The 25,168-nt window shown below is 38.3% G+C and overlaps 1 protein-coding gene across 15 annotated transcripts in view; it reads left to right on the forward strand.

Annotated features, from left to right (window-relative positions):
• Positions 1-25,168, forward strand: part of NUMB (NUMB endocytic adaptor protein) — a 98,736-nt gene that overhangs the window by 49,942 nt on the left and 23,626 nt on the right. For all 15 annotated transcript variants that reach the window (XM_062630803.1, XM_062630801.1, XM_062630809.1 and 12 more), the window contains exons 2-3: positions 12,922-13,065; positions 24,849-24,923. In XM_062630803.1, the coding sequence (XP_062486787.1) occupies positions 12,940-13,065; positions 24,849-24,923 (201 nt within the window). In that variant the 5' untranslated portion in view covers positions 12,922-12,939. The remainder of the gene's footprint in view (positions 1-12,921; positions 13,066-24,848; positions 24,924-25,168) is intronic.

A 25,168-nucleotide genomic window follows, 5' to 3' on the forward strand; every position in this document is an offset into this window, starting at 1 on the left:
TTTAAAAAATAACACCAGTGATTTTGTAGCAATAGCAGTTTAATTCCTATCTATTGCCTCCATAAAGACAAATGTTACTATCCTTACAGGCAAAAGGCTTTAAATGTCAGGAGATAGGAAGAGGGAGTGGGGAGGGAAGTATGCATCTGTTTATATGAGCTGCTCTGAGAAACTTGACTTGGAGTTGTTCCAAAAACACCCAAACCTTAAATGCAGCCTGATTTGGCTTGTCCTTTCATCCCTTAATTTTTATTGTTTTGTTGTTTTTTGTTTGTTGTTTTTTTTTAATGGACCAGAAAAATCTCCCACCCCAAATCCTCCCCAGTTCTGTTGAGATCCCTACCCCCTCCTTGTTTCTCCCAACTGATGATATGCAGACATTGAAGTTAGTAAGATAAAAGGATTTGGCATAGGTCTGAGAAGCTTCAGGTCTGTTTTCATGAACAAAGGAAAATCCAGCCTTGACTGGAGTTGTGGCAAGTTGATATAATGGTGTAACAATTTCAGATCGTGGGGTGGTTCTTTAAAAGAAGCTCTTGAAATAATGTAAAAATCCATTGAGGTACACCATCCATTGAGGAGGAAAGGACAGAAATTCTCTGAAACCTTTTATAGCCCACATTGGACTTGACATTATCATCTCTAGGGTTTTTTTTTTTTTCAGCCAATAGGATCATGTTTTTCTGTATATCCATGGAGTCAAGGTTATAGCTACAAGAGAGGGATTTTGAGAGAGGGATTTTTAAGAAAAGTACTATTGCAGAACCTGAGGAAAAAACTGTAAGTCTAAGTCAACATATTCCTGCTACTGTCATATGAACATTATGTTCTTGTAACTGCTTCTGTGACACTTGGGGTTGGCAACTTTTTTTTTGCCACAAATTATATGAATCAGGATTTTATGAAGCTAAATTCTTCTAAGAGGTATCTCTTTAGCTATGTTGCTATATATAATTTTTAAAATCCCGAGGTAAGCATGCCACTGAAGTTGTGCTTGGATTTTCTTACGACTTTGCGGTAAGCAGACACGGGAAATGTTAGGCACAAGATGAAGTTTTACATGCTGTGTAATCATAAGGAATGTTAGTTGTGTGTATACAAAATAGTACCAGAAAGCTGCAATTATGTTAAAGTGCCCTGCTTAGACACGTATCATAGGGACTATGGTGACAAATTCTTTAAACATCTTGTGAATTCTTCTGTGGGTGATGAAACATGTGGTTTGTATTAGGTTCTAAAGAGGATGCAGAAGATCTTTAAAGGTCTTCAACTGGTGGGAGAATTCAGAAAACATTACATCCTGTGTACTTAAAAGAATTTACAGCTTGTATCTGGCTTCACTAAGCTAGCTTCTGATTTGATTACATTTATGTAAAGCAAACAGATTTGGGAAATAATCCTGTTAGTTCCTGGTAATGTTCTGCAAAGAGCTATCATGGTAAGAGAGTTACGGAACAACTCAGAACTTGCACTGGACAGGTGTATATTAATTCCTAATATAATAAATATTTTCGTTAATAATAACTTGCATTCTTACATGTCAGCCACATTTGCTATACTGGACAGCAGAGTGAGTTCTCCAACAAGATTCTGCCCATGTTTTATATGAAAGTAAACTTTTGTGTGGCTAGACTTACTGAGGGCTGAGCAAACTATTTTCTGATATTCTGGCAGCCAGAAAAAAAATAGCTTTATCTTTTCTGTAGGCTCATCTTTATTATCAAAACCTGCCATTTTCACAAAAAAGCTTGAAGCAAAGCCTTCGCAATTTCGAGTTATAAGTTAGCATTAAAAATGCCTTTTGTGACTCTCATGATCCTTTGCATTGGCTGCAGTGAGAAGTGTGGCTGATTTAGCCTGAACAAGCTGAAGAAAATGCACAGATAAAAGGACCTTCGTTATCATTGAACTGTTGGAGGATGGGAGCAAGTCAAGTATCTTGAACTGCCATGTAACAGCTGCCAAGCAGTGACTGAAGCGCTTGGGCCTGCTGCAGTAATGGTATAATGAGGAGTCATCTGTCATCCCATGAATGTATGAGCTCGTTTTTTCTCACACATATTTGATGACAATTAAAGCTAACTTTCAGTTGCTAATTGAGATTGGCTAGTGCGTACAGGGCTCATTGCCACCATAATTCAAATTTAGTGAGCTATCTGGAATATACAAATTCACCTGCTTCTTCTTATTTAAATGTCTCAAGCTATAGAAACTTCTGCTTCTGTGACTTTGGGAAAGGAATTTCCTTACCAAGTGTAGTGAGCCAGCTCTTGCTGCTCCTGATGTAGCTGGGTGCCAACAATTCTGCTGTGATGCTGTGAGAGCTGTAACATAGGGGTAAAGGGAGACCAGCTTGGGAGTTACGCTGGTTTGCACCAAGGGCTCTGTAGCACAGTAATTCTCTCTGATACAGTAGGTGTTGCATCCTGAGGAAGAGCAGAAGGTTAAGGCAGGCATCAAATAAGCCTTTCTGGCTGTTCAGCTTGAAATGGGTGATTTCCTGCCTGGGAGGCTGCACCTCCACTGTAATCTCGAATAGCCTTTGGAAGTTTTGATCAAATAATTAAACTGGGTGGGGTTTCTTAAATCCTTTCCTAGTTTTAGTTTATAAAACATCCCAGGGCAAGGAATTGTGCAAGTTAATTCTGTATAACGAGAGAAATAATCTTTTATTTTGAAACCTGGATGGCCAGAGGATTCCATTGTTTCTCTGCTATTTCTACAATGTAAGAATTAGACATAATTCCCTGTTCACTTTCTGACACTTGTGGTACTATAATTTTTGTAGGCCTTCCCAACAGCGAATTGCTCTTCTGAGCTGAAGACCTTTGATGTATCTAATCTGTCCTTGAACAGAAGCAGTTGATGTGGTCCTAATTATCCTTATTACCTTCCTGTACCTTTTCATTTCATTTTGGAAAGGGTATATTAACTACAAGAACTATGTACTATTGAAGCTGAGTGCAGTCTTGTCTTACACTGGTTTTGCTCTAATCCTTTCAGAATAGTTCTTACTACTGTTTGTTTATTCAACAGTTACATTTTTAGAGGACTATGCATGTAAATTATGATCTTTCCTAGACAGTGGTAATAGCTGAATTCATATTCATCATTGTTTATAGTTCGGGTCTTTCTCTTACCGTTCTTCCATGTGTTTTTGTCTGCTGCTTTTAATACAGAATAATTCCTTCTTGTGAAATACTCTTACATCATTAAAATCAGTTTATTTTTGTCTATTCCAGAACATTTCGCATTAACTGTAAACAGTTACTTAACTATTTGCTTTTGAGAACACATATGAATAAAATAAAAACCCCTGTTTCCAGCAAAAAGTTTTGTGTAACTCCTCATTCAGCATCTGAGCATTGTATTATTCTTGTCGATTTACCTCATATGATTTACCTAGATCTCTATATCTGAATCCTCCTTGCTGACAGACTTGGCAGCACTACTGTCCATTCCTGCTGATGACTTCTCATGAAGCTGATACTAATTTATAGTTTGTTGTTCCGAATGCTTCCAGAATGTGGGCTATGTGGACTGAACTTTTAAGTCTCTTGTATGCCTGTGCAGAGCACAGTTGCTGAAGCAATTGTTTAAAATGCTGTGCCTTACACTTGTGTTAAGCATGACCATTGTATATGTAACGCTGTGTAAAGCTTCCTTGTGAATACATTTTAAAATCTTGCTAAAATGGGTCCTCCAAGTAATCTGGTTGAGAGTACATGTTGGTTCCTGAAACAGGTGTTTGGGATCTGTAGCTTGTTTGTCAGCTGCTTCTGCTCTCACTTAAGATCTAGAAACAAAAATATAGTGTGTGTTCGTATGTTTCTGCTCACTGTAAGTAATGATCAGCTCAGCAGCACAAAGATAGGATTTACTGGTATATATTTGACTTTTGCTACTCCTAAGCAGCAGATGTTTGCTGTACTGGATACAATTCCTTATCTATTCAAACACTGATTATTTGTATTTGTGACTGATTTGCCAATAAAATATGTTTATTTTGCTTGTAAAATTTATTTTCCTTTTGAAAATGTATTTATTTTTGTGAGATTTGACACACTTCAAGCTTTGGTTCTTCGACTTGGGGGATTAAAGGAAATCTTTTCCCACTATTTCATCCCTTGTTGTACTTTTGTCAATATCAAATTGCTTTTCTAAAATCAGCATGTATTTGTAAAGGTACCTTTTAAACTTGAGATGTTCAAGTTTGAAAACTATTTAGTTGTCCGAGACTTTGCTGCCCTAAATGTAAATGATTCACTTCGAACTGGTGTGACTTGGTTAGTTAAAATTCTTCCCATGTGTGCAGATGAGCTGCAAAGCAGAAATGCTTGGACTGTTTTCCACAAGACTCAGCTACTGTTTCTTTAGAAAACTTTTTGCTTATTTTCAGTTATTATGTGTGGTGTAATTCAACTCAATTTTTATTACATAGTGTTTTGGAGACCTGCTTTTTCATTAGTGACTGACAGTCATTGCAGGGTATTTTTAGAGTGAGTTTTTAAAACAGGGGGATTACTGACTCATATCTCTGCACTTAAAGCTTTTAGCATATTGTATAGGACCCTGGTCAGAGATTGCAAAGCTGTGGAGTCTGAATTGGGACATTTGCTTTAGAACAGTTATTGATGGAGAAAGTGAGTCTTGCTTGCTTTTATTTGCTGAACTTCACAGGTTTGGGGGAGGCAAGTGATTTCTCTTATGACTGCTAGAAAGAGCATTGTGTGTTTTTGGGACTAACTTCTGCCTTGCAATGATCAAACTTGTATTTTGCTGACAGTTTAAGAGTCTGAGTGTGGTTGTTGTATTGGTACTTCAGTTACATACTGTTGTGGAATACTGAATACTGTATTTAACTGCTGCAGTCTGGGGATATTTATGTTTGAAGAGTCTGGCATATTGTATAGAATTCTAAGCTTTAGGACAGGGCTTCTGGTAGCTATTTTAGCCACTCAGTCATTAACGGTGTATTGGAGTACAGTTCATGATTTCATTTTCTGGTATTTTGCAAGCTATCTGCAAGTTTTGCTTAACTGTGGTTTTTATCCAGTAAGATGTTGGTGTTGTAACATTTTTTTTTTTTCCTTCTTCCACCCTCATCCATGGTGCAAGCAGAATTGTCAAGTGCTCTGGAAGCAGCTGTGGAACGCTCATGTGATACTTCAGCTTAGGTATGAGACAGCAAGAAATCTGATGGATTTGAGAGAATGGCTAGTACCTCACATCTTGTACTGACAGTGCATTGCAATTTTGAAGAAATATATACTACTGTTACAGTTCTGACCTCTTTAGTCTTACATAGAGTTTAAAGTTGCTGTTTCTGCTGTATTTTCGAAGTATGATCTAAATATTAGATCTTTCCCTGCTGGAAGGTGAGTTTTTTACAGCTGATATGCATGTTTCAGTAGTCTTCATTTTGTATCCAACATTTCGTTTTTCTGCAGCAGGGAAAAACCCCTTAATTTGAACTCATTAAATAACAGCAACAACAGCAACAAAATGTATTTACTGGCTCAACAAATGAACTCATGCTTCACCTTTATGCGTATTTTGATATCTGAGTATGCTTACTTGTAGTATTGTGTTACTAGGTCTTAATTGGGTAATGAAAGGGTAAATGAGTTGGAAAGCCATGTGGTGAATAATGTGGTTAGTCATACTGTATTGCATAAGCAGGACAGTTAGTGAGCATGCTCATACGGTTACATGCCTTTGTTTGCTTCAGTGTGACAGTGCTGGATTTAATTAGATTTTATGGGATCTAAACTTACAAAAAGGCTCAAAGTTCAGCATTCAGAATCTGACACATGGGGTGACCTTTTCTTCCTTAGAAGATAAGGGTACTCTGTGTTCTTGTGCTGGTGAATAATTGCAGAGAGGCTGTTGCAGGGCAATTGCAGCAAGTTTTGGCTAACCTTTACAGTAGACTTGGAAAGATAGGGCATTACATGGTTTTGTACTGTGTAAGTGGAAGAGGAGGGGAGACTGTTGGTTTAGTAGCCATGCTTAATAAGGATTTTTCTGAGAAGTAAAACTCCACTCTGGCAGCTTCATAATAGGCAGGGACAGACTATTTACCTTGGCAGCAGTCGGCTTGCTTTCCTAACTGCTTCTTTCTTAATAAATGAGAAGTTTTTTACCTTGTCATCTTGAATTTAGAGATTCTCACTGTGCGTTAGAAAGCAAAATAGAGCTAAATGTTTTGAACCACGTCTTTATATTTGCTCTTGTAGTGCTGATAAACCTGCCAAATCAAATCTTGTCCCAAGAAAATGGCTTGAAACAAGCACATTTCCTAACTGATGTCCTTGTGTCCTGGTTATAGCCAAGATTTACAATAATGCTGAAGTGTCAGCAGAGAACTGAGTTTTACGGGAAAAAAGCAGTGTGGAATACTCTTCTGAAATATGGATGTGTGGGCGGTTTGCATTTCTTTGTGCAGACCCTTGTGGATTTCATAGTAAAATTCAAGTCTGGATAATGCTAAAAAGATACCTGCTAGACATGAGTGTTTGGACAAGTGTGATGAGGTTGTACTTGCTCAAGATCATAAAGCCATGGAGTTTTTCGAGGATACTGTTGAATTTTCTGAGGATAGAGATCTTCACAACCATGCCGAGGAATGTTTCTGGAGTGTTTTCCTCTCAAGTAGGTTAGGCAAGCATTTCCTTACCCCCCACCCCCACTCCCCCGATATTAAGGTAATTTGCATGTCCTCCTAGGTCTGAAGTATCAGGTAACTTTGGCAGGAAAAACACATCCTTATTCAGAAAGCTTTGATGTCAAGCAAGGCTTGGTATTTCTAAGCAAAAAAAAAACATTGGAGATGGATGAACTTGTTGCTCTGGGTTTCAGGCTCTGCTTGGCTTGGTCATTTTTTTATTAGCAATATTAGCTCCATTTCATTGGGGAAGAGCACATAGGAGCTGATAATTGTGCAGCTGCTCTTACCCGTGCATGGCCAGCAGGCAAAAGAGAGATGAATAAGACTTTTTTTTTTTTTTAATAGTCTCATTATAATATGTTAATTGAATTAGCGTTATTTGGAGGTGTGTAGATTTTAGAATGATCTGTGTAACAGATAGCTGTTAAACCTGGATTCCTCTGCTGTTTGAAATGCGTACTTCTAGGGATTTGGTCTGCTCCTGGCTGCTCAGGCTTGCAGGACTTGTGTTACAGAGGAGAGGGATGGCGCTGGGGTAGAGGGTGTTCCCTCCCATGCCCTGGCTACTGTGTATTTGTTGCAGGCTCCAGAGTACTTTGCCCTCATTTGACCCATGATGGTAAATAGTGAACAAGGCTCAGTTCTGAGAGAAAACAAAGTAATCCCAAACCCTCTGAATGGTTTTAAAAAACTAGCTGAACTGGAGACTCAAAATCAATTTTTCTCCTTTTCCATTGCAAACAAGAGAGGCCACATAATTGAATGCAGATTAAATAATTTTTGGGAAGGCTAGAGTTCAGAAGAAATGTAAAAATGGGTTTATAGTTTGTGTTGCTTTTTTGTCGTCAGTTAAAACTGTACGTGGTTGTTTAGTGTGATAGTTATAGTACCTCTAGCCTGAAATCTAACTATTTAAATTGGTGAATGCAGTTCAGGTACCATTACTGTCCTGCCCTGAAGATGCTGTAGTTTGCATCACCTTGTAGCAACAACTTCTATGCAAGAAACATTTATGCAAAATGTAAACTGACTGCTTATTTGGAGGTATGGGTACATGTGTAAGCTTCTGCAAGGCAAGCTAAGTTTCAGATGTTCATTGTCAGCAGCTCCCACCTGATCTGACTTCAGTTATTGTGAAAGCTTACCCATGTCTCACTAAAGGGAAAATTGCTGGCTTGTGCTCACTGAAGGGTAAAAGTGAACACATTCATACAGCAGAGCAGCTAACAAGACATGAATTAACATGCTAGTTTATCTTACACAATTTGTTCTGCAGCCATAACCTGGTGGTGCATAAGGCAATGAAACTAAGAGTGCTTCAGCATGCACTTTTATCCGTTGACAGTGTTGTTTATTGTGGCAGGTACACCCGCCCTGAAAAAAGCCTGATAAAACTCCCAGTGGTGTGATCAGCAGGCACAAAGGTGAGGAATTTGGGTCCTGAACTAATATGGAGGCTACATGATCATATCTGACCACAGATCAGATTTGACTAGAGTATACATGGAACCCTGCAGGGCAGGCATTTTAAGTCATTTCTTCTCAGAGCAGCAGGCCTGCAGTCGTGGACTTCCCCTTGAGTTGCGATGCTGACCAAGGGAGCTCCTTGGGGTTGAGAGCCTTCCCTTTATTAGGCAAATGATTGTTCATTTTGGATCATAGGCCATAGACATTAAGAATCAACAGTGTAGTGATGAATCCATGTAACATCCTGAATCAGTAGTTGATGCTGGAGCTTTAATTGAGATTGTACAATAAATTTCATTTAGCCTCAATTTCATTTAGCCTCAATTCTGTGACATTTCTGTGTCTATGCTGCCCCTGAGTTGTCAGTGAACTGGTAGGGGGTAAAATGATAACATTTCACAGGGTCAGAAGAAGAATTATGCCAAAGGTGTCCTTAAATAGGCACTGGAGCTGTGTTTTCAAAATAAATCCATTTGCATAAGAAGAAATAACAACATAAATTTATGAACTCATTATGTGAATAACTTCTGTCTTTTCAATGCCTTTGTAGGTGCTTGTATGGTGCTTTAGGAAGTGGTCTAATGTGTAATCTAATGTTGTAATCTCTTGGATGGCAAAAGTGGTGGATGTTTTCTTGTATGTGTGTAGTAAGGTTTTTGGGTTGTTGTTCGGTGTGTGTTTTTGTTGGGTTTTTTGTCCCCCCCTCAATAGGCATGAGCATTCAGATGTTGAGCTGTCTGCAGTTGAGCTACCTGGTAGAGAGAACCTTGATATGTAACAGAACACAAGGTGGCTCCGTGGCCTCTTTCCTCCAGAAGATCTCAGTGCTTTCAGTTTTTGTCTCTGATGGAACACTGTGTTTTGTGACTTAGTTTCTGAGTTTCCCATCTTGGTTTTTCACATGGGTTTATCTTCAAATAATTTTTTGTTTTCTCCATTGTTCTCTCTTAGACCCAAACTGGATTTGGGGTTGTAAAAGTGAAAAGGTAAGCGTGTCTTTGATGATTAGGTTTGTTTCTTCTCGGGGGGGGGGGGGGGTAGGGTGAAATATTTTTAATTAATAATCAGTTATTAAATATGGAAAGATAACTTTCAGCCTATATAAGCCCAAGGCAGTGTATAAAACTTTTTACAATTTCAGTGATGCTGTCAGTTTAGTAGAAAATACCCTACTATCTTGTTGCAGCCTATGTTGGTGCCCTGTGTTGTGTCAGCAGGCATGCTACATTTGCATGGAAATGTGAAGAGCACTGCAGAGATTTCAGGTAGAAAAAGCTCTGTTTTTCTCTAGAGCTCCTGAGCAGGGATCTTGAGCTCTAGACAAAATTAGTAGAAATTTCAGCACTAATTTGAGCAGTGCATGTGCTTCTCTCCTAAATCCTCAGATATGCAGCCTGTTTGCATTGTTTTACTTCACACTTTCCCATCAGATGGCAATTCTAGTTATATTAGGCCAACATGCATGTTATGAGCAAATTATGTGTTTATAGTGCAAACTATTTTGCAACATACTCAAAACAGTCTGACATCTCGGAGAACCCAAGTGTGGCAGTTGGAGAAAGCTCAGTGGCTGCTTGGCCAGAAAATAATTTTGCTATTTGTCAACATTTCTGTTAAATGAAATAAGCTGTTTTTAAACAGCTTGTTGCCAACATGACCTCAAAATTAGAACATGTAGGAAAATGGGTTTGGTTTTCAGTGAAAAGGAAATACTTTGGGGCAAAATACCACTTCAGCTCTTAATAGGAAATGTAGTTGAGGAACTTGCATTCTCATCATTCTCTGCGGATAGAGATTCCTAGTCAGAATAAACCTTCAATAAGGTGCCAGTCTCATGGGGAAAAAGCTTCCTGGGAGAAGACCAAGGAAATGCTCATGTAAGCAAACATTGTAAGGCAATTAGGTTATGATTTCACAAGTGGTGTAGTGGCTGAGTGCGGTTCTCAGTTCCTTGTTTTGTTATTGAAGCTTTTGAGATTCAGAGTTACCTTGAAAACTTTTCCACAGGTCATGTTTACACATCTGTAGGTTTGAAATTTTTGCAAAGTACTTTTTAATTGGTCATACTCGGAATACCAGCAGATGGACCTGCTTGAGGAGTGCATGAAAACAATCAGAGGGCTGGGGTACCTCTCCTATGGAGACAGGCTGAGAGAGCTGGGCTTCTTCAGCCTGAAGAAGAGAAAGCTCCAGGGAGACCTTAGAGCAGTTTCCAGTGCCTAAAGGGGCTGACGAGAAAGCTGTGAGGGGCTTTTGACAAGGACAGGTAGGGTCAAGACAAGGAGGGGTGCTTTAAACTGAGGGGGGGGGGGTTAAGATAAGATACTAGGAAGAAATTCTTCCCTGTGAGGGTGGTGAGGCGCTGGAACAGGCTGCCCAAGGAAGTTGTGAATGCTCTATCCCTGACAGCGTTCAAGGCCAAGTTGGATGGGCCTTGGAGCAACCTGGTCTAGTGGAAGTTGTTCCTGCCCATGGCAGGTTGTTGGAACTGAATAAGCTTTAAGATCATTTCCAGCCCAAAACATTCTATGATTCTGTGAGCCTTACTGCATCTCTTTATGTCAGTGTAAGAGTCTGTGGCCGTTTTTGGCAGAACATGTGTATCTGTGTATCTCTTGAGTGTCTGTTTCTCAATCGCCAGAGTGCAAGGTCAGGCAGCTGAGCTTTAAGCTATGTGCTGACCAGACTCCTGAGCTTTGCAGCAAAGCAGCTGGACCAGTGTTGTGGCACTACCTGTCTTCAGCAGGGAGAAGACTGGTGTTTGTCTTCATGAACTGAGGTGCCATGTGGAGATTTGCTGCAGTACATGTCACCTGCCCAAGGTGATGAATGTCCCCCTTGAAATTCTGGTTCCTTTAGACTTGAGTTTGCACCAACTCCTCTGTCTGCAATTTGTAAAGCAAAAATACATAACTAATACTGCTTTAATGCCTCTATAAGCCTTAATGGAGGATAAAAGCCTGGCACCTCCTCTTAAAACTCTGCACATTTAGAGTTTTGTAAAAGGTTTTTTAGCTTGTAAAATAAAGAAACTGTGTTTGTAGAATTTAACTCCAGCTGGTAACTAAGCCCCCCAGAGCTGCTTGCTCATTCCCCACCAGTGGGCTGCGGAAGAGAATCAGAAGAGTAAAAGCAAGAAACCTTGTGGGTTGAGATAAAAACAGTTTAATCAGCAAAGCAGAAGCCACACACACAAGCAAAGCAAAACAAGGAATTCTTTCACTGCTTCCCATTGCAGGCAGGTGTTCAGCCATCTCCAGGAAAACAGGGCTCCATCTCATGTAGTGGTTATTTGGGAAGACAAGTGACATAACTCTGAATGCCCCCCCCTTCTTCACCCAGCTTTATATGCTGAGCATGACACTATATGGTGTGGGATATCCCTTGGATCAGTTGGGGTCAGCTTTCCTGGATGTATCACCTCCGAGCCTCTTGTGCATCCCCAGCCTTGTTGTTGACGGGGTGGTGTGAGAAGCTGAAAAGTCCTTGACTTAGTCCAAGCATTCCTCAGCAAAAACTAAAACATCAGTGTATTATCAATATTATTCTCATCCTAAACCCAAAACACAGCACTATACCAGCTGCTAGAAAGAAAATTAACTGTTATCCCAGAGAAAACCAGGACAGGAGCTGCTTCAGCTTGTTTAGTGGTAAGAAGTGTGCATGTTATTCTGCACACATGTTCTCATCTCTAAATCCTACCAAGGAAGTTCAAGAAAATATTTACTAGTTATGTCAGGCCTTTTGCAGCTACAGAGGAATGTAGCTAACATTGCTCTATAACTAGATAATTGCAATTGAGAATTCCCAAGCAACTCCTATCCCTGTTTCTTACATTGTTTGTTAAGGCTTGTGGCTATTCTAGGTACATGCCCTCTTCCAGGGACAGTTGTTTAGCCTTTGCCATACATCTTGACCCTTACTGCTTTCGAATGCTCATCAAGTAGCTTTGAGTGCAGGTGTTTGCTGCAAAAGTGGAGTTTGGTCTGGTGTTTTGCTAATGCAGAAATACTTCAGGAATTATCCCTTATGCGGAAAGATTGCTCTGCTGTGATCATTGTTTAGATGGCAGCAATGTATACATTGGCTTGTATATATAGAAACTGATACATAAAAGAATAGTGTATAAAAAGCATCTAATTCTAGGCTTTGGAAATGTAATTACAGAACTGTCTTCCCCATTTGAAGAGGTCAGATTATGTAATTGGAAGTCAATTCAGTGCATTTCTCATTTAAATATAAGGACTTTTACCAGTAGACTAAGCAAGGGCTGGACTGTGCCCCTCAGTAAAAACAGGAACCTGTCACTCATGCAGCCTAAACACATAATCTTAGGAGCAGTTTTCAGGGCTATGTATCGTTGCCTTGCATGGGTGCCTTGGAAGCTTGGGCTACTGGTGTCCTTCTTGGTTGCTCTAGGTAGGTGTTTAAATTTGGGGAGGCAGGATTTCATGTGCATCACTTTTCAGAGCTTCTGTCAGCTATTTTAGGTAGCCTTATACTCAGAGTAATAGTTATTCCTGTATCTGATACTTCAGTTGCTTTGGGAAAGTATTAAACAAGTAGTGTGGATTTGTGTTTTCAAGGATAGATATTCATGTTGAAGTGAATATCTGTCTTTCTCTTAATCCATGTGCAAAATATTTTCCTTTCACAGGTACCTCTATTCGTATTTGCAGAAGCTCAGATTTTTCACAGGAACATTTGTCATGGTAGTGCTTGACCCAGAGTGGCTAAATGCCTGTTTTGGTGCCTATTGACAGTATTTTTTGGTTTTCTTCTAGGACCTGAAAATCTGAGAAATGAACAAATTACGGCAGAGCTTTAGGAGAAAGAAAGACGTCTATGTCCCAGAGGCCAGTAGGCCTCATCAGTGGCAGACTGATGAGGAAGGTGTTCGTACTGGCAAGTGTAGCTTTCCTGTTAAGGTAAGAGTTTCTGCCTTTCTTTTGGATATCCATGAGGTACTCTAGCCATGAATTATTATTTGGGGGGGTGGTGTTGGCAAGCATCAAACCAGCAACATGCTTCATTACACACTGACCTATTTTACAGTCAGCTCTCATTGCAGAGGATGTGGCTTTTCTTTTTTAAAGCCAGATGACTCATGTAACAAATGCCTTGGAAAATCACTGTCTGAAATATCCTACATTATAATCCAGTTCAAATAAATTGTGTACCTAGGCAGAGGAGTAATGTAATATTAGGCTTAATTTTTTTCTGGAAGAGGAGAAATGATAGACCTCCTGGATTGCATGGAGAGGTACTCGGTTTTCTCTCTTAAAAGTGGAGTTATGGTTACAGTTTGACTTGTAAGGTAAAGCGGTGGGTTGTGCTTGGACAGGAATCCTCATTTTTGATAAGTGAAAACTTTTTAACCAAGTAACAGCTGGGTTTCCTTCCAATGCTTGAGGTTATAAGCACTTGTTAAATTTTGAGTGTTTTCTGTGATATGGTTGTGGGTGTGTGACTATTAATGCATGTGAAACTGAAATGATTTTTGAATTCTGAGAACTCATTCCAGATTATCAGAGTATTATAAGTAGGTGTTTTTTGTTTCACCAATCTCCTTCCTCTTTATTTAATATTTTAGAACAATATTTAACAGTAATACTTAAGAAATACAATGAAAAAATAAATATTAAATTTAAGATGGTTTGTTGCATATGGTCCCCTTATAATCAGAAGCTTTCTTCCTTAAGGCACACTAATATTAACTCTACAATAGACTGTAAACATATAACACTTATGGAAAGCTAGTGGATTAAATATCTGTGCACAAGGAAATCAGTCCTTAGCCTGCCACCTAAGGACCTTTTAATAGTTTTTACCTGTATTATACTTAAAGTAATTCTGTCTGATAATTAAACAGGTGATGTTGGTAGGTGAAGCTCTTGAAACTGTTACATAGCTTTGTAAAGCTGTGGGTATGTGTAGATGTACAATAAATTTGAGATAACTTTCACACTAGGTTCATGCCCAACTTCACCCTGCCATAACTGCTTATGTATGCTTTACATATACTAAAGTGTATATAACATTTCTCATTTGTTATGGTATTTGCTTATTTGTCTTGCATTAGTTTTCTGCTAGAAGGAAGGAACTATAATCCAGTACTAAACAGAAACGGTGTTTTGCCAGAGCTTTGAAAGTGAGTACTGCTCTGTGGAAGCTCAAACTTAGGTTAAGGTTTAACACTGTCTAGGAGTGAACAAAGTTGTTAGCTTAAGGATTGGTGGTTTGTTGGTTTTTGGTGTTTTTTGTTTTTTTTTGTTTTTTTTTTTAGGAAGTTGGTCATTAGATTGAAGAACAAAATGCTCAGTTTTGAGACATTCAGTTTCAGTCAAAGTTTTTCAGTCCTTTACTGAACACAAAGGGTGTGAACCACTTCTTTCTGTTCAAAGACTTTTCTTTCACTCTGACAGGACTTGAACTTACAATGACAAATACTTCCTGTATTTAAATGAACCGTTCATTCTGGGCACATGTACCCAAAGTCAAAAAAGGTTTTGGGCTATTCTGTGCTGAGAAGGCATAGAAACGGATGAGTCTTTGCATCCTGTCATCATAATGGGACTTACTTACCCTTATTTGCTGGCTTTATATTGGAATTTGCTGAATTAATTTAATTTGTTCTTTGGAAAAAATAATCTGAAGTAAACACATGTTGACATATGTTCTTTGAGTTGGTCAGAGTGGTAGACTATTATTGTTTAAAGAATTTGCAATTAGGTGAAAACTTAAAATCAAAACAATTTGACATTAAGAGGTTTTAGCTTATTTGATTACAATTTGTCTTCCGAAATCCTGTGTCTTGAGAAAGAGCAGTAGTGGAAATTTTTATTAGGCTTGGGATGCAAAGTGGGTGTTAACTGGTGTTTAATAGATACAGACAGGAAGTGTGCCATTGTGAGTGAACCAGATAAACCAGATATAGAGTCATTGGTTTAATGGGTGGTACTATATTTTGCTTGCAAAAAGAATAGAACTTTGTGCTATTGAAGGAGAGTATCCTGTCACACTGTTCTTGAGTGTTTGGAAATTCATACATACCAGGGAAAGTATGCTGTCTCCTCTGTCCTTAAATATCTGATGGGAGGACTTTTTTTCCTGGTGCTCCTCAATGGAGCAGAATGATCTGAGATATCTGGGGGAAAGTGGTTAATAGGAATGCATTCAAATCTGATACATGGTGAAAATATCCTCATTTTCTTAAAGTACCTAAATGGAAATTCCAGTGGTCCATTCCATGTAGTATAGCTACTTAACCACAGTTTAATGTGTTTCTGGGAGGGTTGGTCTGTCCTTATGCTTTTATGCCTTATGCTTTTTATGCCTTGCCCACCGTCTAAAAATCATTAGCTGTAGTTTTTTGGAGGCCAGAACATAGCTGAGTGGCAAGACTGAAGTCTGACTTTTGCAGGGATGAGGAATATTTTACCTGTGTAGCTGGTGAAGACCTGATAATTGTTAACAAATGTCTCTACAGCTGTCTTTAATGTTTTCTGTATGAAAGTAAAATACATTAAATTAATATAGCAGCAGCCATGTTGAGAGCTTTGTTTCTTCTAATGCTTGCTATTTCATTTAGGTTAAGACTAATCTTTTTTTTTGGCAAGAGCAGGCTAGTGCAAATGCAGAGTAAGGAATATTTGTTCTCAGTTTCTCTTCTAAAACAGAATGATCATGAAAGTTTTGGAGAAAGGTGTTTCACTCTCTTAAAGTAGTGTTAAGTTAGTCTGGTTTTTAACTTCTTGCCTTGGGCATTTATATTTTTCCCAGAGTTGGAGTGTTTGTAGAGTAGCTAGCACAGATTTATTCTTTTTAGATATTACAGGACATGTGGAAGCACTTTGAAAGTTGTGTTGCAAATAGGATTTCATTCTGCCTTCAGGCTTCATTCTGTTAGTGTTGGATAGCGACTCCAGTAGCTGCTCTTTCATTGTGCTTTGAGGATGCTGTACTACAAACAGATTTAAAGTTTCTGAAAGGTTTTCTACATTGGCATGGTTCTTGAAGCTCTTCCTGTGCTACATCCACAGCTGATCCTTATTGTTAATTAAAGTCTGTAAGTGTTCTGTTGGGTTTTGAGCAAATCTGATGCCTCTATGAATTGCCTTTATTCCTGTAGAGAAGATGCTCTGTGGAAAGTATTGGCAAAATTCCTATTACATTGTTGCTTTAAAATTCAGGGAAGTGGATTTGATGCACAGTTGGTTCTCTCCAGTGCTGTGCTCATAAATTTGGAGGTGACGATAGTCCTGGGTGCATATTGTTACTTTTGGGCAATAGTACTCTTTCTTTTTGTTGCTTTGTTTAAGTCTTGTGTGTTTTCCACTAGTTGGAGTGGCTGTGCTGTATATAACCAACTACTGATCCTATTTTCTCAGTCATCATAGTGTGTGTAGGATGTATTTACAGATACGTTGTGCTGGAAATCTAACCACACTTAAGCTGTTAATCTGACACATTCGAAATAAGGCCTTGAAATGGCTCTGGCTTGCCTACAGTGCTCTTCTGCATAAACTGCTTTAAATCCACTAAAGTTACATTGAAAGAAGAACCAGGATGCTGGAGCATATGACTGAATGGTGGGTTTTTTGCACTCCACTGCATTAGCAGAGAGCCAGGTCCCTGTCTGTCAGCAAAGGTATCAAAAGGATGTTAAATTTGTGTTCAGACAAGTGTCAGTTGCAGGCTTTTGCTGTTCCATCGGGAACAAAGTGGTATTGCTTTCTTAACTTTTATGGCATGGAGGCATTGCAGCTTTTATAAATGCACACAGAGTTGCCCTGTTGTTAAATGTGACACTGTTACAGCTGCTGGAAAAGCTGTGCAGAAGTATATTTTCAGGTGTGAATTCTCTTCCATTTTCTTAACAAACTAAACTGCTGTGTTTCGGTAGTGAATCTTCGCTCTGAGAGGAAAACTCTGCAAGATACATGTAATGTACAAGGGACTTACATGGAGACATTGTGTTTAAAACTATTCAGAAGGAGGTTATACTAACAGATATTACAGCCGTACTTATCAGTGCAATAATTTATTTCTATGTAGTCTTTATACATCACAATTGCAAAAACTGGAGTTCATTGATGTACACATTTTCAAACTTGTTTTCTTGCTCCAGACACTACCTCACTGAGAACATGCGGCTGTTCTGTGTTTTAATGACTTAAAATATTTGACACTAGGGCTTCTTTTGTCTGAAATGCTTTTTCAGATGTCCCCCTGGATAAGTAGGTTTTACTCATACAAATGCACTTTAGAGTAACTGGCCTGTGAAATTTGTATAAGAAAAATAAGGTCATTTCCCACTACTTAACTAAACAAACCAAACATTTGCAAGTTGTAACCAACCAGTTGTGATAAACAGAATATTAACAGCTGATTGCTGCCTGTAGTTCTAAAAGATGCCACAGTTGTATAGATCTTGAATCAATTTAATTAGTTTTTTTCTGTCACTTTCATGGTTTTGATGGTCTCTTTTGACGCTAATGATCTAAGGCTACTGTTGCCTGTAGCCTGAAAGCTTACTTGCAATTTTTATTGCATTTATTCCAATTGGAAGACTAAGATATCAGTGAGAAAAGTCCTTGTGCAAAAGTAACAAACCACATTTATGTTTTTGAATCTGAAGTCCAGGATTTGCTGCTGAGTGTCTGCTATCATGTCAGTTAGCCTTTCCACTGAATTTTGATTTCTGTGTTAGTGGTGGCCAATAAAAATTGCATGGCTACAGTTGTACATTCGCACCCAAAAGAATTGACTTTTCAGAGTAAATACTCTTTAACCATTTCCTACCCAGTCCTTGCTTTGGTGGGGATGTTTGGAGGACACTCTATTGCCCTGTATTAAAGCAGAGACGGAAGGAGAACAACGTGTGCTGAGCCCTGTAGAGTACCCTCACTGGGCCTTGCAAATGTCAGTTCTCATCTCTGGGGTCCCTGTGACCCAGCAGTGTGTTACGTCGTTAGGCTATTCATGGCCCTGCTGAAACCACTATCAGCAGGAAATAGGCTATTCCTGTCACTTTGCGGTGTGCTCTGCCCTACTCATAGCTGCCCAGTTGTCCTCTTAATTTCAGAATTAACAATGAACTTTATTGCTTGATGTCAAATTTATAATTCTCATATTAAAAATAAGTTCTTATTTTTAATCAGTTTATAAATACAGCTTGAATGCCATTTTCTTCCTCCAGGTAAGAAAGACTGGTACACATCACAGGTAACTGTGGCTTTTATTTAGTGTTAAATGCACTTCTAACTTGAAATAATAGTAGCTGGGAAAGAGTTTACCAGCATGTTGATGCTGAAATACCTTTAAGTCAGCCATGTGATATTTTTGACTCTGAAAGCTTGAGATGCTTGAATAGTCTTTGGAAACTATGTTAAGTATTTTTAAGAAGTTAATGTGACAAAGCTGCTGATTTCTGAAATGTTGCACAGCCTTGCACCTTAAACACTACAAATCCCTACCTCTTAAGGCATGAATTGATGTTAGCAATGCACAATAACCACTCCTGTTGAATGCTAACCAGCAGCAAGCAAAGGTATTTTTAAAACCCTGCAGTATTTTACACCACACTAAAAAAGCTTGAAGACAGCTAATTATAAAAGAATGATGATTATAACAGGAGGTGTGAGACTTGCCTCCAATATATTCCTGTGCACAATTAAAAGTAATGTAGTGCAATTCCTAATCTTTAAACTTTTCACACTTGGGTCCAATCCTTTGTTTTGGTAGCCTTGCGAACAAGAAGTTTTAAATGAAGCTTACTCAGTTTTCAAAACTCCTGTCCTTGACCAATGTCAAATTTCTTAAATTGCATAGTAAACTTCAAGTTGTTTTAAAGATACGACTATTAATGTTTAAAGCCATAAAAATTATTTTGATGTCCTTGCAGAAATATTTATTTGGAATGTAATTTGGGTGTTGGAAATAAGAAAGTTCTCATTGGGTTATGCTTTTTAATTTTGGTTGATTTGTTGTTTTTTTTTTTAAATTATGGAATTTCCAGTGTCATAAACGGAAATGGTATTTTTTGCAGAACATGAAGAAGAGATGCAGTGTGTGCCTGTGCAGTGTGTTTTAAAACTTTGTGCTATCAACACTTGATTTTCTTTTAATATTTTTTAAAAAAGAAGATTTTCAATTTATTTACTAATGCTGAATTCCTGGAAAAGTAGGAATGGCACACTGGAGTGAATGATGAAAACCTACGTCTAACAGCACATACATGTAAAGGGGCTGGAAGAAATGAAATGGTGGGTTTAAGCCTCATCAGGGGAAATTTAGGACAGACATTAACAACAGCTCAGCAAAACAACCTCCCTTTCTAACAGTGAGGCATTTAAGCTACAGAGTAGGTCTACCCTATTGATCTCCGGTTGCAGCTGTGTCATAATACTTCAAGGCTGACTTCTCTGATGTAGATGTGAAAGTAGACCATGCCTTGAGGAAAGTGCCTCTCTACCATGTTTTAGGGATTTGTGGGAAGATGGAGAATATAGCATTTGTGTATCTGGGATTGAGCTTTGCTATTTCATATTCAAAAGTTCTAACTGGAAATGCTTGTTCATATTGATACATATAATACAAGAACCAGTGAGTGAAGTGCACAGTGTGACTTTTAGCTGGGTGTGATGTGAACAAACATGGAGAACTACTGGTATCAATACTGCTTAGTTTCTAGAGTCAGATTCTTTTGACTTACACTATTCAGGGACATTTAGCAGTCATAGGCTTTTAACAGCTCCTGGTTTGGGGAGTTTAACAGATTGATGAGACATTTTCTGGTGACTTAGGGAAGTGGAAGAAGTTGGACCCTAAGGACATGGGTAGCATCATAATTAACCTTTAGCAAAATTAAGCTTAATTTGTTGATGCTTAATTATAGAGTTTGTCTGTGCTTCTGCAGCTCTGTCTAAGCAAACATCTGTTTCAAACTGATAAATTATAAAGGAGGAGCATGGGTGTGAGAGAGAAAAGGAATAAAGTAATTGAACATTGGATTGTAAATCTTTCAGAAGTCAGTGTAAAAGTAGCTCAGCTTTAAGACGTATCCAGGCTTTTTGGATTTAAGCTTATGTATAGTTTCAAGACAGCATTTCACTGTGAAAATGGAGCTCAGGCTTTAATTCTTGAGGAATATTCCGGAAGTAAATGTATATATGAAGATGCCAAGTAGTTGGTCTTACTGTTACAGATTACTGTTACAAATAATACCAATAATATAAATAGTACTTACACAGAGGAGGAAAGAAGAATGTAGCTTGGCTTTAGGAGAAATATCAGGGAAAGGGTGCTGTGCTTCTGTCTATGGCAGCTAGTTCCCTAGAACAGGACACCTTGGCCAAGACTTAGCGAGCTCTTTTTCTGCATCTGTCTAGTTTCAGATGTCATCTGAAGAACTTAATCTATTTCTGCAAACAAAACGGGGTATGTGAACATCTGCTGATAGGAAACTTCAGTGATTTGTGTAGCTGTGTCAGTTTGGAAGAGAGACTGTAATAGCATATTACCAGGCTTGAACTGGCTCCACTGAATTGTGGATAATAAAACTGGCTCCACTGAATTGTCCAGGTGGAAGGAATTCTGGTGAAGGATCTTTCTCCTTGCCAGCTATTATTGTTGAACTTTGAAATTTTGAAAACTGAGTTAGCTGAGTATTTGTGAAAGAAAATGAAGAACAAATGTCAGGGCAGTATTTCTTGTACTAGGACGTGGATAGTATTTCTGTTTTGTTTCTGACCTGATACATCACCACTTAATGTTCTCTTAGGAGCAATTTCAGTGGCATATATTTGGGGGAAGGCAGTTAGGACAGCTTCACCAGAACCACTTGATATGATAATATAAGTTGTTCATTTTTAGATGAAGTTGGGAAAAGTTTAAAATGTTGGAAAAGACTAAATATTCCCAAGCACTTCTCAAGTTCTAAGGGCATTTTGCTATGTGGCAGTTTAACTTGTTTCTGTGCTGAGCACTTTCTGTTTGACTTGAAAATGATACTGAACACCACCATCTGTGAACAAGAACATAAAGCTCAGAGGAGAAGAGCAGTAGAGTTTTTGCTTACTTTCTCTACCATCACCTCTTTTTATTTTTTTCCTGGAAATGTTAATATAAGCAGTACTTCTGTTTAAAAATGTTTATGTTTAGGGGCTGTTGGAGAACCCCTGAAGTGTTTTATTTGGATTAGAGGTCTTATTTTATGTTACTTTGTATGTGGAACTCTGCCCACGAGGATTTTAGCTTTATGTAAAAAGCATTGATGGTTAATTTCTAGTATAACACTTAAATCTCTTATAGAACATCTGAGAACTGCTGATGTCATGACTATCATTCATTGGTTGCTATGGAAATTAAGTAGGAATGCATTCAATATTAATATTGCATTCCTACTATGTGCACTTTCATGATGGAAAAGTACTCGCTTTCTCCAGGAATGCTAGCTGCAGTGATCCTTGCAACAAGGACTGCTCTTTTCTTGGGTGCCCTCTTCCTTACTGTTCTGCAAACTCATCAGCCACCACTGTACAGCTTAAGCAGTTCACACAGATTTTGTGCACTCAGTATAGGTGTCCCAGTCCTTGAGTGTGTTTGTGGTAATGTGCTATAGAATCATCACAGAATGGTCTGGGTTGGAAGGAACTTTAAAGATCATTAAGTGGAAGGTGTCCTTACCTCCCCTACCATGGTTGCTCAAAGCCCCATCCAGCCTGGCCTTGAATGGATTTGCATGAGATATTACTTATATAGGCCAAATTGCTGCCCAGGCATTTCACAGTGTATTTTTTTCTCCTTTGGTTAGAAAGGGAAGTTCCTTTCAGATATCCTGACAGGTTTTATACAGAAGTGTTGTGATTCGCTTATCTGCTTTTTAAAGTGGTTTCCATGCAGCCTCTTTTTTAGAAATAAGCCTTAAGTCTTGAAATGGGACCTGCTGCTTGGCTAAAGCAAGAAACACTGCTAAAAAAAGAGGATTACAGTATTCTGATTATACAGTTGAAAGTTATTTTTACAAGAAAGAAACTTAAAAATACATTGGTACCTATAAGGAATTAACACCCTAGGAAAAAAAAAAGAAGATTTTTGACGCTGCCTGTAAAATGCGCAAGGCCACTGATCCTGATAGCAAATAGCTTCTGGCTATTGCAAAAATAGTGCAATGGGAAGAACAAGGTTTTTTTATGAAGGGCTTAAAGTGTAAAGTGAAAGTACAAACAAAGCACCTTTTGTCCTCTGTATCATAAAGAAGTATTGTGTAGCAGTGTAATTTCTTTTATAATTCAGAATTGATTGATGCTCAATGAGGTCTGTGGATTGTACCCCTTTGGGGTGCGTAGATGCACTTGATATGTGCAATAATGTCCCCATTCACTGGAGTGGAAGCACTATTGAAAACTGCGGCTGAACTTGCTGTCTCTAGCAGCAGTGGCATGACTGATTGCTGAAGGTTGGAGCATGGGACTTGAATAGAGGTTTGGCAACACAGGGGAAAATGGTTGTCTGTTTTGGAGTGTGACATGCGGCAATATTTACCCTGCTCTGCTTCTCCCTTTTCCAAGCAAAAGGCAGGTTGCCAAGTACAGGGACTGAATGGTTTGGATCTTCACTTGGAAACATTTTGTGTGCACTGGGGTAAATGAGATATGCAGATAGCTCTGGAAATCTGAAAGTTTCCTTATACTTGTATGATGCTTAATGGTCATGCAAACTAGATGGCTCATTCCATACATATGTCTCTCTGTCCTTCATAAAACTGAGCTTTGTTCCTGTCTATATCCTTCCCTTTATAAAAAGAAGTTGACAAACTTTCCTAAATTGCTAAACCCCAAAATTCCCGTGACAGATATGCACAACCGCAGAATTTCTGCATCTCTGGTATTTCCAGAGGTGTCACAGCAGAACCAAAGATCCATCTGCTATAGCTGTTGATACAAATATGTACTTTTAGATGCATAGTAAATACATGTTTAGTTGTTACTATTTGTATATTTTTAGGATTAAAATTTTCTAGTTAGTGTATGTTCTGGAGAAATGAACATCTTGGCAAGTGTTCAGCAAGCTTAGCTGAGGGAGTACAGTTGCTGTTTTGGCAGCTCCAGCATTAAAGTGTCAGATCTCTTTTATTTACCTTCTAGTTTCTATGCCATTTTTCAAGCTGTTCTACAGCTGTGAAGAGTGTTTTAAATGAAATTCCTGCAGAATTGTTCCATCCAGATTTACTTTGTTTTAAAAATGCCGCAAAGGGAGATTTAATGTTAAAGCCCTCTCTGACTTAAGATCTTTTAAATCTTTTAGCAGTTTAATGATACGTAGGGTGATATGTAGTCTCCTGTTTGGAGCTTCTTTCATTGCATGAAAAAAAATTGATTATGAAATTTTTAATAAATCTTTAAAACAGTCCTAGTTTGTCCTTTTCGCTGAATCATTTGTTCTTCAGATAGAGAGCTTCAGTATGGTCTTAGATCATGAAACCTTTATTGTCCATCTAGTTAAGTATGGCATCCTATTGAATGAAACAAATATTGGGAGATTTCAGATAACTTATGACAGAATATTCTGTGATGGAGTGGGACTTCTCAGTAGATTACTTAACCTAGGTTTACCACTGCATTAAGTGACACCAGTATTGATTATGATGTTTTAAAACCATTTCTTCACTGTAGCTAGTCTAGAATATGTAAGAATTGTTTGCAGTTCAGCATTTAATGCCATATAAATTGGGGTGAGACTGCTTTTTACAAAGATTCAGAAAATTTAGTAGTTGTTACGGTTGTCTTCAGGAGTTAAGTACTTTGAATAAGAATATAGATGTTTTAGAGAGCATTTCCTTCCCCTATCAAAAAGAACTATGATTGGAAAAGGTGAGGAGAGATTGGACAACTTAGAGGGCTTTTTTCCCTGCAGAATATAAAATGAAACTATCTACAGTACCCTGAGCACTACAGTGATTGCTTTCTCTGTAGGCTAGTATTATTCTGGGCTACTAATTTAAAAGCTTTGAAATGTGCAGTTTCTATTCACTGTTGCTTTGCTATTTTATTTGAACTAGTGCTTGCTACATAGAAGAATATACAGAAAAGTGATGTTTTTAAAAACTTTTTATCAGAATGATGAATGTTTCAGTGACCACGTTAAGAGCCTAGTGTTGTAATGAAGATAAACAATTTTGGTTTACAATTTTTAAAAAGGAGAAGTGGGGAGGAGAAGGATGCTTTGTTTGCAACATTGGAATTTATTCTATTTGGACGTGAACATTCAAATATATTTGGTTATCTTGCTATGTAGTATAATTTATTTTTTTTTATACTAAATATACTGTTATTTAAAATAATTTATTCACATTCATCTGTATATTAACTTGAGGTTTTCATGCTCTGCTAGTACAAAAAAGTGAGTAAAACTCATGCTGTGAATAAGCAGGAACATGCAGTTCTACATGTCAGTTTTTTTTTTCCTCAAGTAAGGAAAGTGTGTCTTTCCCTCAGAATTTCTAGATGTATTATTCTTTCCTATTGATTCTGGTGCCTCATAAATACAAAGTCAAACAATCAAACACAAGTCTCAAAAGAAGGCTAGCTAAGTGCTGTTAATGTCTGTCATCTCAGCTGTAGAGACGAATTCAGAGATTGGATTTTTAAACCCAGGGAGTTTAAAGAGCTACTATTAAGCTTTTCTTCTCCTCCTCTCTTTCCTGCAGTACTTGGGACATGTCGAAGTGGATGAATCCAGAGGAATGCATATCTGTGAAGATGCAGTGAAGAGACTGAAATCTGTATGTATATTTGTTTCATGAAAAAGTTGGTTTTGGGGTTGTGAGTGTTACTGAGAAAGTCCATTTGGCAGCAGTGCCCCAGCTGAACACTGAACTTTTGACCCATGTTAGAACAGTTGGCAGGTTTGAGAGCACTGCTGCAGTTAGGGGGATGTGCTAATCTGATGATGAGAGGGAGAGAGTTACAACTGTTCTTTCTACTTGCAGAAACTATTCGCAAAACAAATGTGTAAAAGTCCTCTGTG

Source organism: Pezoporus occidentalis, unplaced genomic scaffold, assembly GCF_034315485.1.
Source record: "Pezoporus occidentalis ecotype Australia unplaced genomic scaffold, CSIRO_AGI_Poc_V1 ctg36, whole genome shotgun sequence".
NCBI lineage: Eukaryota > Metazoa > Chordata > Aves > Psittaciformes > Psittacidae > Pezoporus > Pezoporus occidentalis.